This window comes from Chionomys nivalis, chromosome 4 (assembly GCF_950005125.1).
Source record: "Chionomys nivalis chromosome 4, mChiNiv1.1, whole genome shotgun sequence".
In the NCBI taxonomy this organism is placed as follows: domain Eukaryota; kingdom Metazoa; phylum Chordata; class Mammalia; order Rodentia; family Cricetidae; genus Chionomys; species Chionomys nivalis.
The window spans coordinates 106733147-106747897 of record NC_080089.1 but is presented as its reverse complement, the minus strand read 5'-3'; the positions used below and the strand labels follow the sequence as shown (position 1 = coordinate 106747897).

Here is a 14751-nt window from a genome sequence, read left to right as displayed (position 1 = left end):
TGACCTTATGAACGTGGGAGTATCTAGTCTGGAAGATGGGAGAGTACCCAGCGCAGTCCTGGATGTATCAGCGTGGACATCTATGGGCATGTCTAGTCAGAGTCAGGCCAAGGTTTGGGGTGAATGACAGTGTTAGAGATAGCCAGGTATACCTTGCAGGACTGGTCAAGCAGTAAGGGCAGTGACTTTGGCTCAAACCTTCCCTAGCCTCCAGGCCAAACTTTACCTTGCTTTCTTCCTCTGTATCCCCGGCCTTGTGTGGTAACACGCTGGAAATGTTATATGTGGCAGCTCTTTGAAGGTGTGTGCAACCTCCTTGATCGCCTGGGCGCCTGGCCACATCTAGCCAATAGCATGGCAGAACTCCGTGAGATGGCACAGATTGGCTTACGTCTTGTGCTTGGCTATATCCTGCTGGAGGACCCACAGGTGAGCATGCATGTGGGCAGTGGAGGTGGAGGCAGAGCTGGTGGAGATATAGCAATCAGTGACACCCTCATTCTCTTGCACCTGCAGCTGCATGCCCAGGCCTATGTGAAGCTGCATACACTACTGCAGACTGCAGTGCCAGCCCGCCGTGAAGAGGCATGCTATGTCCTCTCCAAGCTGGAGGCCGCACTCAGCCGGGCACTGAACACCTCCTCCTCTGAGACCGAGCATGCACAGTCTCCATCTACAGCTGTGGCAGCCTCTGAGCGCTGTTCGTGGTTGGTGCCACTGGTCCGCACTCTGCTGGACCGTGCTTACGGTCCCCTGGGACTGCAGTGGGGACTGCCCTCCTTACCGCCCACCAATGGAAGTCCCACCTTCTTTGAGGACTTCCAGGCTTTCTGTGCCACACCTGAATGGCGCCACTTCATCGACAAGCAGGTGCCTAAAGGAGGTGGGGATCAAGGAGGAGAAATGGGGCTCGGGCACACTTCATGCTCTGGTCTCTCACCATTAATCCTCCAGGTACAGCCCACCATGTCAAAGTTTGAAATGGACACATATGCTAAAAGCCATGACCTCATGTCCGGCTTCTGGAATGCCTGCTATGACATGCTTATGAGCAGTGGGCAGCGGCAGCGGCGGGAACACATTCAGAGTCGAAGGGCCTTCCAGGTGTGCAGCCCAGAACGGGGGACAGTGTGCTACCTCACCTACATGCCTGGGAGACAGCTAATAGGGCTGCTGGGTAGAGACTGGGTTGGAGAAACAGCAGCCAGTGGGATTGACCTGTTCTTCCCACCACAGGAGCTGGTCCTGGAACCCACCCAGCGCAGGGCTCGCCTGGAGGGGCTGCGCTATGCAGCGGTGCTGAAGCAGCAGGCGGCACAGCACTCCACGGCCCTGCTGCACTGGGGGGCACTGTGGCGCCAGCTTTCCAGCCCCTGTGGGGCCTGGGCACTAAGGTGGGCTGGGCTTCTAGGGGGAGGAGCTGGGCTTGGGGCAAAGGGAGCATTTAAGGGTGCCAGATTGCCTTTGGCTCTCTGTTCAAGGTCTTAAGTAGAATAAGGTAACATGAATAACAACAGCAGTCTTTGCCAAGGGTATGGATTTGTGGGGGCGGGGCATGTTGGCAGAAGCACCACCGTTAATCCCACCATTCTGGAGGCAGAGTTCAAGGACAGCCTGGTCTACAGACCTATGCTTCAGGACAGCCCAAGTTACCCAGAGAAACTGTAAAGTCTTAAAGCGGGGGCCCTGTAACCTTTTGCTAGGCCTTGACAATTTGTGGTGATATATCTGCAGGGTCCCTCAAGCTCCCCACTGGAAGCTGTCTAATGCAGAGACATACTCACGAATGCGACTAAAACTGGTACCTAATCATCACTTTGACCCTCACTTAGAAGCCAGTGCCCTGCGAGACAATTTAGGTGAGTGTGTTGTGCTTGGTCCACCCAGCTGGTATTTCCCATCATGCCTTGCTCTAAATAAGTACGATTGGTCTCACACAGGTGAAACCCCCATGACACCCACTGAAGAGGCCTCACTGCCCCTGGCAGTGACCAAAGAGGCCAAAATCAGCACCCCTCCAGAGGAGTTGCTCGAAGACCAATTAGGGGAGGATGAACTGGCTGTGCCTGAGAGCCTGTGAGTGGGTGGACTGAGGGCTGGTCTGGGATGTATGTCTTCCATGGGACTGAGTCCGAGTCTTTGTCTTTTGCTGACTAACCGAATACCCTGAAGGGGCTCTTTAACCCCAAATCTGAAAGTTTTTTAAAAGGATGAGTGGTTAGGTGGTCTTTCTTTAGCAGGGCAGGTGGTTGGGTGTTCTTTAGTAGCTAAGCACCTTTCAGCAAGGCTGAGAAAAACCTGAACGATGTGGAGACCAGGGCAGGGGTGTGAGGAAAAGCAGGGCAACAGGAGGGGTGAGACGAGGGCACAGGGCTAGTGGGCTAGGGAGCACTAGGCCCTGGGCAACTCCTCTCCATCAGGGAGGTGTGAACACAGGACTTCATGACTCACTGGCCCTTGGAGCTTGCCAAGAAGGGATGCCAGCATCACTAGCTGGACTGTATGCTGACCCAGCATCACTAGCTGGACTGTATGCTGACCCAGCATCACTAGCTGGACTGTATGCTGACCCCGCATCACTAGCTGGACTGTATGCTGACCCAGCATCACTAGCTGAACTGTATGCTGACCCAGCATCACTAGCTGAACTGTATGCTGACCCAGCATCACTAGCTGGACTGTATGCTGACCCAGCATCACTAGCTGGACTGTATGCTGACCCAGCATCACTAGCTGGACTGTATGCTGACCCAGCATCACTAGCTGGACTGTATGCTGACCCAGCATCACTAGCTGGACTGTATGCTGACCCCCAGGATTGAGGCAGTGGAGCTGGATAAGCAGCATGAGAAGTTGCTCCTATCAGCTGAGTGCCAGCTCGTCACAGTGGTGGCTGTGGTCCCCGGACTGTTAGAGGTCACCACGCAGCACGTGTATTTCTACGACAGCAGCACGGAACGTGTGGAAACTGAGGAAGGTGCGTTCTGCTGGAGCTGGTTGAGGGAATGGTAGAGAAGGGCTAAGGTCTGGACCAGGTAGGAGCCAGTGACTCCTTATATCTACCTTATATCATGACCGTAGGCATCGGCCATGATTTTCGGCGCCCCTTGGCCCAGCTGCGTGAGGTCCACCTGCGGCGTTTCAACCTAAGACGTTCGGCACTGGAACTCTTCTTCATTGATCAATCCAACTACTTCCTCAACTTCCCATGCAAGGTGTCTGGGTCCTCAGCTTCATCTCCTTGCCAGGCTCCTAGGCCCCAGCCCTATCCCATCTCACCTCACACCCAGGTACGGAACCAGGTGTATTCGTGGCTCCTGCGCTTACGGCCACACACCCAAGACTACCTAAGCAGCCGCTCCCCCCAGGAGATGCTTCGTGCCTCAGGACTTACTCAGGTAAGAGTCCTGAGTATGTTCGTGTGGACTGTGAGGTAGGGACTTTGTAAGCAGAGGTCCCGGACAAAATCACTGCCCATTCTTTGCTGTCCTGCCCTCCAGAAATGGGTACAGCGAGAGATATCCAACTTTGAATACTTGATGCAACTCAACACAATCGCAGGACGCACCTATAATGACCTGTCTCAGTACCCTGTGGTGAGGACCCCACTCTGTATACATATCCTGCCCCCCAACCCGCATCTGTCAGTGCCAGCTAATGGGTGAGGCTGTAAGCAGGGTCCCTGAATAGTTCACCTATGACGAAGATCTGGCCTCTGTTCCCTGCCACTGCCTCACTCCTCTACCCTCTTTTCTTGCTGCTGGGCTCTGGTCTCCCCGGAAGAAATGTCTATTGTAGACCATCTGCTCCTGCAGCCCTTCCGAGTGGTATTGTGAGCAGGTTCAATCCATCTTCCTGAGTGCTGAGGACAGGGCTGTGCGGGCTCATAAGCCATCTAGGTCTTCATGCAGTTTCTTCCCTGGGTGGGCGGCCAGTTCCCCTGGGTCTTGCAGGACTACGTGTCCCCAGTTTTGGACCTCAGCAATCCAGCTGTCTTCCGGGACCTGTCCAAACCCATCGGTGTGGTGAACCCCAAGCATGCCCAGCTCGTGAGGGAGAAGTGAGCATGTGGACAGGGCAGGGCTCTTGGGCTGGGGAGGGGAGGGTGAAGGGCTTCTGCTGACTTCTGTTGTCTGTGGCTTCAGATATGAGAGCTTTGAGGACCCAGCAGGTACAATCGACAAGTTCCACTACGGTACCCACTATTCCAACGCAGCAGGCGTGATGCACTACCTCATCCGCGTGGAGCCCTTCACCTCCCTGCACGTCCAGCTCCAGAGTGGCCGGTGCGCCCAGGGGTGACGGGAGGTCGGGGAGGAGGGAAGGCTGTCTTCCCAGCAGCCTCTTGTGTTGCCTCAGGTTTTCCACATCCCTTTGCATCCATCATCTGACCTTGGCTGTGTCCCTCCACCAGGTTCGACTGCTCTGACCGGCAGTTCCACTCAGTGGCAGCAGCTTGGCAGGCACGCCTGGAGAGCCCCGCAGACGTGAAGGAGCTCATCCCAGAGTTCTTCTACTTTCCCGACTTCTTGGAGAACCAGAATGGTAGCATGCAAGGCGCCGGCTGTGGGAGTGCCCAGACAGGGGTGGCCAGGGATACATGCGACACTGCTAATCTTCTCCTCGGCTAGGTTTTGATCTGGGCTGCCTCCAGTTGACCAATGAGAAGGTGGATGATGTGGTGCTGCCCCCGTGGGCCAGCAGTCCAGAGGATTTCATCCAACAGCATCGCCGGGCTCTGGTGAGGAGGTGACCGCACACGGCCAGCCAGCCAGAGTTGAGAGTTGTGGTAGGGTTCACAGTCCCAGGTTTGACTGTCACTTCCTATCCTCAGGAGTCGGAGTATGTGTCAGCCCACCTGCATGAGTGGATCGACCTCATCTTCGGCTATAAGCAGCGGGGTCCAGCAGCTGAGGAGGCCCTCAATGTCTTCTATTACTGTACCTATGAAGGTAGGCAGTGTGCCCCATGTAAGGCAGGCCAGGGAACAGATGAAGTTGCAATGCAGAGAACACTGAAGGAGTTCTGACTGCTTTGCCGCCCTCTCAGGGGCTGTAGACCTGGACCATGTGACAGACGAACGGGAACGGAAGGCTCTGGAAGGCATCATCAGCAACTTTGGGCAGACTCCCTGTCAGCTGCTAAAGGTAGGAACTTCTGGGAATACAGCCGTCAAGAACACTTGGTGGTGGCACCCACCTTTAATCCCAGCACTTGGGAGGGAGAGGCAGGTGGATCTCTGCGAGATCGAGGCCAGTCTGGTCTACAAAGAGAGTTTCAGAATAGCCAGTTTATTCTGGTCACACGGAGAAAGAAATCCGTCTCAAAGAAACTCTCACATTGTGGTGCTGACTGTCTCGTCCACAGGAGCCACACCCACCACGGCTCTCCGCTGAGGAAGCGGCCAGTCGCCTCGCGCGTCCTGATGCTAACTCACCTAGTATCTTCCAGAACCTGTACCAGCTCAAGGCCTTTTTTGCTGAGGTGAAAATAGGGCAGGAACTTTGCTCCTTCAGGGAGATGGATTTAACTGCGCTGTCCCTACCTTCTGGGGCCAGATGGGCATGTGGAATGAAGGGACTGTTTTAAAGGCATCTTGTAGACATGAGGGTAGGAGGAAGGGAAGCTTTTTTGAGGGGGGCCAGCACAAATGGTGACCTCCTGACAACCCCCAAGACCCTGAGTGGGGTGAGGATGGACCCCTTCCTGCATCTCTCCCTCCGGAGTATGGGATGAGAGGATCAGGGCTGAGATCAAGCTTGATCCTGGGGTCTTCTGCCTCTTTCTGCGATGCCCTCTTACATGCCCACTGCTGTCAAGTGTACTTCTAGGACTCTTTCTCTCCATCTGACACCCATTCTGTGTCCCTGGGGGTGGGGGCAAGGAAAAGAGGGTGCTCATTGGGAAGACTGTCCAGCTGGGGCTTCCTCCGCATCTCTCGGCAGGTTGTCAGTGAAGGGGTGCCTGTAGTGTTAGCTCTGGTACCCCACCGGCAGTCCCACTCCTTCATCACCCAGGGCTCCTCAGACCTGTTGGTAAGTGCGCTGGGCCACGTTCCCTTTAGCTCGTCCCTCCTGCCTTTGCCCCTAAGCCACCTTAGCGCACTCTTGCCAATAGGTGACTGTGAGTGCCAACGGGCTGCTGGGCACTCACAGCTGGTTGCCCTACGACCGAAACATCAATAACTACTTCACCTTCAGCAAAGATCCCAGCATGGGGAACCCCAAGTAAGAGAGAGCTGTGGGTAGGGGTGGGCTATGGATGCCGTCTGCCTTGAGCCACCTCCCTACTAAACAGAATGCAGGCCAACTGCAGGGGAGAGATCTGGCCAGGTTTCCTGTTAGCCTAGATCTTTCCCCTGTGGCCCAGCCTCACCTGCCATCTTCCCCCTGGCTTAGGATGCAGAAACTACTGAGTGGGCCGTGGGTGCCAGGCAGTGGCATTAGTGGGCAAGCACTGGCAGTGGCCCCCGACGGAAAGCTGCTCTTCAGTGGTGGTCACTGGGATGGCAGCCTACGTGTAACTGGACTACCCCGTGGCAAACTGTTGAACCAGCTAAGCCAACACCTTGGTATGAGTTGCCTGGTGCCAGGGAGAATGACAGACAGGCAGTTCTGAACCAGGCCTGGGAGGTACAGTAACCCTGTTACGTCCTCTCCTTCCTGTGTAGATGTAGTGACCTGCCTTGCACTGGACACCTGTGGCATCTACCTCATCTCAGGCTCCCGGGACACCACGTGCATGGTGTGGCGTCTTCTGCAGCAGGTGTGTATGGTGGGCAGACCTGGGAGGTCACTGTGGCCCGGAAGTCCATCTGCCCCTCAGGGAGCCTTCAGAGCTGCTCCCCTGTCCTTCCTTTACCCTTACTACTATGAGCAAATCTGGGGCTCTACCACCCCCCAGCCCTCTAGCTTGGATAAAGTCTTACTTGCCTGAATCTTAAGCTAGCCCTGGCTTCCCACAGGGTGGTTTGTCGGTAGGGCTGGCACCAAAGCCTGTGCAGGTTTTATATGGTCATGAGGCAGCAGTGAGCTGTGTGGCCATCAGCACTGAACTTGACATGGCTGTGTCTGGATCCGAGGTGAGTGGACACGTGCCCTGGGGAGGCTGTTTGCTGAGGCGCTGGCCCCAGAGCCTCTAGTTCTCTGCTTAGCACCCTAATCTGCCTTCTGTAGGTTGGAACTGTGATCATCCACACTGTACGCCGCGGTCAGTTTGTGGCAGCATTAAGGCCTCCAGGTGCCACACTGCCTGGACCTATATCACATCTGGCCCTGGGGTCTGAAGGCCAGATGGTTGTACAGAGTTCTGCTTGTGAACGCCCCGGGGCCCAGGTATGGAACAGGGCACCCAACAAAGACATCGGGGCAACTGGAATGGTGGTGCAGTTGTTGATGTTTCCCTTTCTTCCAGGTCACCCACTCCTTGCACCTGTACTCAGTGAATGGGAAGTTGCGGGCTTCCTTGCCCCTGCCAGAGCAGCCTACAGCCTTGACAGTGGCAGGAGACTTTGTTCTGCTGGGCACCGTCCAGTGCTCTCTGCACATCTTCCATCTGAACAAGTGAGCCCCACTTTGAGTTCAGGGCCCCTCTAGGTGGTGGTTGTTGGCACAGGGTAATAGGGAGTACACGCTGTCCCGCAGCACGTTCTTCTAGGTGTGTTACCCATGGGGAATCTTGCCCTGGGCCTACCTCGGTTATGCACTTGTGGGAGTCTTATGAATCAGGGATTCAGTTTAGCCAGCCTTAAAATGAGGACAAGGTGGATACACGGGATAATGAAGACATCTGTGCTGAAGGCCTTGCAGTTGTGACTTAACGGATATCCACTTCCCTGTGCTAGACTGCAGCCTGCTGTGTCTCCCCTGCCCATGAAAGTGCCAGTGCGCAGTGTGTCCGTGACCAAGGAGCGTAGCCACGTGCTGGTGGGCCTGGAGGATGGCAAACTGATCGTTGTGGGCGCCGGGCAGCCTTCTGAGGTGAGGACAAGAGCAGCCGGGCCGGGCATCGAATCAAATTGGGTAGGGGCAGCCGCCCAGGCTCACTGCATCCCATCCTCCTTTCGCCAGGTGCGCAGCAGCCAGTTTGCGCGGAAGCTGTGGCGCTCCTCGCGCCGCATCTCCCAGGTGTCCTCTGGGGAGACCGAGTACAAGCCCGGCGAGACTCAGACTCAGACTCGCTGAACGAGCACGATGCCCTGCCCACGAGACTGCTGCCCCAGGGGGTGGGCGGGGCCCACCCTCCAGCTCAGGGATTGGTAGATGGCATCACCAGGAAGTCCCGCCCCTCGCCGGCTGAGGGGAGACCTAGCGCCGGCCTCAGGCCGCAGCTGCATGTTTTGCACAATCTGGGGTGGGGTGGGGGTGGGGTTACTACTTTCAAACCCCACTTTCCAGTGAAGCACAAAGACCGCCAGTGGCCTTAATCCCTAAAGGTGCCCCTCGCTGCCCAACCTCAGCAATAAACTTGGCCTAGTTTTGTAGCTGCTTGGTTTCTTGAGTATACATGTGCTCGCCTTCTCGGCCATCGGTGGCCACCAATCTTAGTCCCCGTCACCCGGCCCGGCCTGGCATGCCATTCTTCCTGGGCAGACTGGCCTCCGTGTAGCCAGCCAAGCCACCTCTGTCCTTGCCAGCCGTTTCCTAGCTCCTGGATCTCGGCTCTCGTCGTCCATCGCGTGGCTTTTGCATGCCATTCGCAGCAACCAGACGGGCGTCAGCTTCTGTGTGCTCCGAGACCTCAGGCGTGCTCCAGCGTGGGGCGGGGGCGAGACCGCGCCCTCGAGCTCAGTCCCGCCTCTTCATTGTCCTGCTCCCCTCTCCAACACCCCCCCCATTGGCCCGCCCCTAGCCTTGGCTCACTCTTTCTTGAGCAAACCGGAACCTGCCCTCTCCAGGGATTCCCGCCGTGTTCCTGGCTAAGTGGATCCTGGCACCCTCGGAGGGGTGGCCGCCGAAGGTCAGGAGGGGTGGGAGTGACGAGCCGGCTTCTTGCTAGGTGGAAGGGGTCAGAATTTCCTATCTCCCACCTCGGAGTGCCCTGAACCTACGGGTACCAGCGTCTGTGTTGGGGTGTGTATAGGCCTGCGGGGGCTGTTGAATTGTTTCTTCGCATTTTGGGCTTGGTGATGGGTGGGGAGGCCAGGAGAAGTTCCAGAAGCTCAGGATGGGTGGGGTAGATTCCAAGGCCTGTCAGCTGCTACTGGTTTACGGACCCACGCACCAACTGGGACACCGGAAGCCCCCCACTCCCAGTGTGGACAGTGGCACAAAGGTACAGAGTCTGTAAGGGACCACCGACCTCCGAGCGAGGCTTACCGGCTACCGCAGCGGACTGCTGGCACGCCATGGGGTAGACTCGTTGGTTATGCAGCAGTAACTGTTGGAGACTTGGGGGGCCTTTCTGAGTCTCTTCCTCTTCAGGAGAAATCTCTCCTCCTTCCAAAGCTGGAGCCTCAGCCTGCAGGAAGTGAGTCTCGGTAGATTTAGTACTGTAGGGTCCAGATGGGCCCTTGCACTGAGTGGCCCATCTTCCATTTCAGGCCTTCTCTGAATTCCCAAATAAGAAGACTAACTAGCCTTAGGTCCCCTGGATCAGCCTGCCCTGTGACCTTGTATTAAGGTAGCCTTTCACTTAGCACCTGGCCAGGAAAGGGCTGGCCACTGGCCCTGGAGCAGAGCGGGAGCCTGGCCTTACAGGAGTCCTCTTGTCTTGGGACCTTGGGATGTTGGTTTTTGCAGAAGTGTATGAGTGAACTGGCCCTGGAGCAGAGCGGGAGCCTGGCCTTACAGGAGTCCTCTTGTCTTGGGACCTTGGGATGTTGGTTTTTGCAGAAGTGTATGAGTGAGCCTCACTGGTCTCTAGGGATGCTTCAGCCTGAGCTAGGGTCACAGTGCAGCTTTACTCTTAACAGCCCTGGGACCAGCCCAGGTCTTTGAGATAGGGTGATTTCTATCCTGAGAGCTATTGGGGCCAGCTCAGTCACCTCCACCTGCTTGACTGTTCCAGCCCTGGTGTGAGTCAGGATGCAGTGAGCTAGTAATGGGGACAGGCCACCCCAGAGACTTCTGGCCGCAGAGCTTAGGATCTCCTATCCCCGTGCAGAATTCCTGCATGTCTCAGAAAAGCTGTCTTTCACTCCGTCAGCGCAGTGCTGTGTATGTGTGACTTGCCTTCACCAAGCGGCAGCACAGCCGGCCGTGCCTGGGAGAGCCATGCTTTACAACGTCAGCCACAGCAAAGGTGTGCTCTATGCAGGTATGCATCCTTTGACCCAGACCGTAGAGAGCAGGCGGGTTGGGAGGCAGAGTGGGTTATGTGCAAGTCCCTCCACAGGCTCCATGGTCTCCGACAAGAGCACCAATATTTACTTCCAATTAAGTTTTATTTTTATGGTTTTGTGAAAACAACACACATCAGTGTGGTCTCAGAGTCCACTCTGGGAGCCACGTAAACAGGTGGTGTAACCAGAGCCTGGAGAGGAAGGAAGGCTTCCAGAGTAGGTTCTTGTGTTTTCGGGAGAAGTCATAACAGCAGGAACAGAAGTCTGGACACCTCCAGGAGATGGAAAGGCACTTCTGCATCATCCATAGTGGCAAGCAAAGGGTTTTTTTTAAAAATTAAGATTATTGCTGGGCAGTGGTGGTGCACACCTTTAATCCCAGCACTCGGGAGGCAGAGGCAGGCGGATCTCTGTGAGTTTGAGACCAACCAGGTCTACAGAGCGGTTCCAGGACAGTCTCCAAAGTTACAGAGAAACATTGTCTCAAAAAACCAAAATAAAAAAAAAATTATTTATGTGTTCCTATATGCCCAGAGGCCATAAGGCATCAAATTCCCTGGAGCTTGCTCGAGTTACAGGTAGTTGTGAACCACCATCAAATATGCTGGGAACAGAACTCTGGTCTTGGAATAGAACACGCACTGTTAGCCACTTAGCAAGCATGTGGGGGGTCAGGGACTTGTGAATCCTAGGGGATCAACTCAGGCTGTTTTGCTTGGTGGCATGTGTCTATCTGCCGAGCCATTCTTGCCAGTTCAGGGACAGCCAACTCTGGATGCCATGCTGAGTCCTTGACTACACGGTGAGCTCTATTGGTTTTGGAACGTTCTACCAAGATGGTCTAAGTGAGGCTGCTGTGGCTCATTGCCTTGACCACTTTTGTCTTTTTCTTTGCAGATACAGCCCTGAAGGGGCAGGATGGGGACAGGGAAAGAGCGTGGGTAGGAGTCGAAGGAGCCCTGGCTCCCAATACCTCCTCCCTATTTCCCCCTGAGCCTCCAGGGGCCTCAAGCAACATCATTCCTGTCTACTGTGCTCTCCTAGCTACTGTGGTCCTTGGTCTGCTGGCCTATGTGGCCTTCAAATGGTAGGTGGTCTGGGTAGTACCCTGTGGCATCCCTCCACGCCTGGACTGCCAGCCAGCTCCTTGTCTTAGTACCCTCTGCCCTCTACAGTTGGCGCTCACATAAACAAAGACAACAGTTGGCCAAAGCTCGGACTGTAGAGCTAGGGGACCCTGACAGGGACCAGCGACATGGTGACAGTAATGTCTTCGTGGACTCTCCTCACTGTCTGGAGCCCTGTATCCCCAGCCAAGGTGAGAGCCGTTTCTCAGTCGGTAGTCCTTTGTATTTAACTAATTCTACCCACCACCAACGAACCTTCTGTCTCCCACCCCAGGACCACATCCTGACCTCGGTTGCCGACTTTACCTGCATATTCCGCAGCAGCAGCAGCAGGAGGTCGAGCGACTCTTGATGTTGGGTGAACCTGCCAAAGGCTGGCAGCAGCTGGCAGGCCACCTGGGCTACCAAGCTGAGGCTATAGAAGCCATGGCCTGTGGCCAGTCACCAGCCTATACCCTGCTAAGGGACTGGGCTACCCAAGAAGGCAGCAGAGCTACCCTCAGAGTGCTAGAGGATGCCCTGGTTACCATAGGCCGAGAAGATGTGGTCCAGGTTTTGGGCTCACCGGCTGAGGGCTGCTCTGTGGTTTGAGTGACACTCCCCAGGGCTGCCTACACTGGCACTACTTACCATTCTCACTGCCTCGGGTTCCCTTCATGGACTTCCTAGTACTTCTGGCTTTAGAAGTTCTGCAGAACACAGAAGATCCAGCCACTTCATGTCCCTTCCCCCTCTTCTCCAAGACAGGAAGCAGAATATGGGGGGATGGGTAAGAGTAGGGCACGGCTCTACCCACAGATCCCCCATTCTGCCTCCCTTTATGTAGCTCCAGCTATTTTTTTTTTTTTTTTTTTGGTTTTTCGAGACAGGGTTTCTCTGTGGCTTTGGAGCCTGTCCTGGAACTAGCTCTGTAGACCAGGCTGGTCTCGAACTCACAGAGATCCGCCTGCCTCTGCCTCCCGAGTGCTGGGATTAAAGGCGTGCTCCACCATTGCCCGGCCAGCTATTTTTTTCTATTTTTTTTAAAATCACATATTAAAGGCAACTTTGACTTGTAGTCTCGTCTGTTTGGTTCCTTGGGCCTATAAGACAGTTGAGTAGCTGTGAAATAGAGGCCCAAAAAAGGACTTGGGGAGATCCATAGGTATGGAGGCCCCTCTCCAAGCAGCAGCTGGGATGGCAGGCACTTCTGTTCATGGGCTATGAAGGCAAACTGGAGTTCACCTTCCTGCCCTTCGGTGTTTGGATCATATTAGGAAGCCATGTTTCCTCCTGAACTCTCTTTGCTTAGCTGGAGCCATGTTTAATTAAGTCCCCTATCCCTAAGGTTCCCATGGAGTTTCCCAGGACCCTTTGTGTGACCTGTGCTGAGACAGGTGAGAGGCAAAATAGTTGTGAGCTAGGTGTTAAGGAAACACTTTTAACACTGGGACTCTGGGCTGAGGAAAGGGCTCAGCTCAGTGGGAGAGCACTTGTCTGGCACACATGAGGCCCCAGGTTCAATCTCTGGAGCTACAAAAAGCAAAAGCCAGACTGCCACCCAGGCACAGGAATTCCAAACCGGATTCCCCAGCTGCTAGTGTGGTTGGACACAGTAGGCAGGCAGGCTGTTCCGGACAGGGCAGCTGAGCCAAACCACCTGTCCTTCCATGCACACGCCCACCCTGAAGTGGCAACAGGCAGCTTCCAAAGAGCTGCTCTGTGCATGATCTTCCAAGGAAGGACCAGTGCACATGAGAAGATGGCTCCAGGTTCAGTCAGAGTGAAATGGAGCCCAAAGTTGACCCGACTCCCTCACTGTGTGAATGCTCCTGGCATGGACTACTTTGTAAAGATGAAGTTTAACGTGAACTGTTTCTACTGTTGCTCTTCAGAAAGTTACCAGAGCTGCTAACGGCCTGTCCTTGTTACAGTAAATGTCAGCCAGGCATGGTAGCTCTCCTCTGAATTCCTGTGCTCAGGAGGCTGAGGTAAGGTCACTGATGGTTATATGCCAGCCTGGCCTACGGCGAGTACACCTCAAAAAAAAAAGGGGGGGGGGATTAGGTGGGGTGTTACCTTCATCCTAAGAAGACCTAAAGCTAATCCCCAAGGATGAAGAGAAAAGCCAGAAAAGTTCAGACTAGGACTCAGGGACCATTACGCTCCACCTAGCAGGGCCACCAAGAGCTGAACATGAACAGACTGGCACTTTAGCCCAACCTAGGTCATTTGAACATGAGGGAGATAATAGGGGAAGATGAAGACTGTTGGGGTTAAAAAACTTTTTACAAATTTCTAAGACTTTATAGCTAGCCACCACTGATAGAAGGCTGTCTCAATTTCCTTGAAAAATGTGAACGCTTCATGGTAGCAAGCAGATCTGCTAGGAAATGTTGAGGGTTGAGTGAATTAGGCTCCACCTAATGTGCTTTAAAGTTATGAAGGCTACAGTTTTGTGGGGAAAGACTACATCATTAGCCCTTGATATCCAGGGTTTACACTCATGGACCGGTGACCACGTAGCTTTGTGTAGTAGTGGTATAGTATTAGGTACAGAAGCAATCCATAGTTACCTGAGATGGGCGCCAATTGGCTATAGGTAAGAACTATGCCATTTTATTTAAGGTCCTTGCCGGGCGGTGGTGGCACACGCCTTTAATCCCAGCACTCGGGAGGCAGAGGCAGGCGGATCTCTGGGAGTTCGAGACCAGCCTGGTCTACAAGAGCTAGTTCCGGGACAGGCACCAAAGCTACAGAGAAACCCTGCCTCGAAAAAAACCGGAAAAAAAAAAAAAAAAGGGAATTTATTTAAGGTCCTTGAGTATCCTCGTGTTCATAGTCAATTCCCCAGGGGTAGCGAGGGAAGACTTGCTATATAGTATGTAGGACCATACAGTAAGGATGTCTGTCCTCTACTACAGGACTGTAGGTAAGTTAGTGATGCTTACTTTGCTTTAGTCTTATCAACAGTGCCATTCTGTAAGAGTTATAAGGGCTAGATGAATATCCCTAATCTCTGAAATGCTTAGCACAGGCAGGAGATGCTCTAATTCCCGGCAGGCCTCAGCCTAGCCTTGTTTTCCTCTTCCTCCAAGAGAGTGCAGAATCACAGGCCCCAATCTAATATGAACTTCCTCTCCTCCCTGCCCAGAAAACTCACCAAGGACAGACCACTGCTGAGCTGCATCTAGAATACAGGCTCACTATCATGCCAACACCTAGAACCTTCTACTGCTGCCCGCTGCTGCCTTCCCTCGAGTGTCCAGGCACAGCGTCAGGTAACAAAGTAGGAAGCCAGGACCCAAACATTTCTCCCAAACTGTGGGCTGGGAGAAATGAAGTCTGAAGGCAAAAAGGTCC

The 14751-nt window shown here is 54.4% G+C and overlaps 2 protein-coding genes across 8 annotated transcripts in view; both read left to right on the top strand.

Annotated features, from left to right (window-relative positions):
* Nbeal2 (neurobeachin like 2) overlaps nt 1-8342 on the top strand; it is a 30372-nt gene extending 22030 nt beyond the window's left edge. For 3 of the 5 annotated variants that reach the window (XM_057766656.1, XM_057766653.1, XM_057766655.1), the window contains 25 exons: nt 292-429; nt 517-870; nt 955-1104; nt 1237-1394; nt 1735-1859; nt 1941-2076; nt 2817-2977; nt 3082-3398; nt 3501-3596; nt 3936-4060; nt 4146-4286; nt 4415-4545; nt 4632-4741; nt 4835-4952; nt 5050-5147; nt 5368-5484; nt 5946-6035; nt 6118-6227; nt 6399-6571; nt 6671-6765; nt 6965-7081; nt 7176-7334; nt 7414-7562; nt 7844-7979; nt 8070-8342. In XM_057766656.1, the coding sequence (XP_057622639.1) occupies nt 292-429; nt 517-870; nt 955-1104; nt 1237-1394; nt 1735-1859; nt 1941-2076; nt 2817-2977; nt 3082-3398; nt 3501-3596; nt 3936-4060; nt 4146-4286; nt 4415-4545; nt 4632-4741; nt 4835-4952; nt 5050-5147; nt 5368-5484; nt 5946-6035; nt 6118-6227; nt 6399-6571; nt 6671-6765; nt 6965-7081; nt 7176-7334; nt 7414-7562; nt 7844-7979; nt 8070-8183 (3618 nt within the window). In that variant the 3' untranslated portion in view covers nt 8184-8342. Of the gene's footprint in view, nt 1-291; nt 430-516; nt 871-954; nt 1105-1236; nt 1395-1734; nt 1860-1940; nt 2077-2816; nt 2978-3081; nt 3399-3500; nt 3597-3935; nt 4061-4145; nt 4287-4414; nt 4546-4631; nt 4742-4834; nt 4953-5049; nt 5148-5367; nt 5485-5945; nt 6036-6117; nt 6228-6398; nt 6572-6670; nt 6766-6964; nt 7082-7175; nt 7335-7413; nt 7563-7843; nt 7980-8069 lie in introns of those variants that run through there. The other 2 variants (XM_057766654.1, XM_057766658.1) reach the window with 2 other exon arrangements.
* A 408-nt stretch (nt 8343-8750) lies between these two features.
* On the top strand, nt 8751-12446 carry LOC130873297 (death domain-containing membrane protein NRADD). 3 transcript variants are annotated; one of them, XM_057768052.1, is made up of 5 exons: nt 8751-8958; nt 10147-10257; nt 11180-11369; nt 11458-11600; nt 11684-12446. In XM_057768052.1, the coding sequence occupies exons 2-5, from the start codon at nt 10215-10217 to the stop codon at nt 11998-12000; spliced, it is 693 nt and encodes a 230-aa protein (XP_057624035.1). In that variant the 5' UTR covers nt 8751-8958; nt 10147-10214; the 3' UTR covers nt 12001-12446. The 3 variants fall into 3 exon arrangements, with proteins under 3 accessions (XP_057624035.1, XP_057624034.1, XP_057624036.1); XM_057768051.1 differs by having other exon boundaries at nt 10105-10257; XM_057768053.1 differs by having other exon boundaries at nt 8878-8958; nt 10152-10257.
* Nucleotides 12447-14751: the final 2305 nt, after the last annotated feature.

Bases quoted from the DNA above. Each gene is read 5' to 3' on its own strand.
- LOC130873297 (XM_057768052.1), top strand. From the start codon at position 10,215: ATGCTTTACAACGTCAGCCACAGCAAAGGTGTGCTCTATGCAG. The intron at 10,258-11,179 runs GTATGCATCCTT...TTTTCTTTGCAG, and splicing joins CAAAGGTGTGCTCTATGCAG to ATACAGCCCTGAAGGGGCAG. The intron at 11,370-11,457 runs GTAGGTGGTCTG...TGCCCTCTACAG, and splicing joins GCCTATGTGGCCTTCAAATG to TTGGCGCTCACATAAACAAA.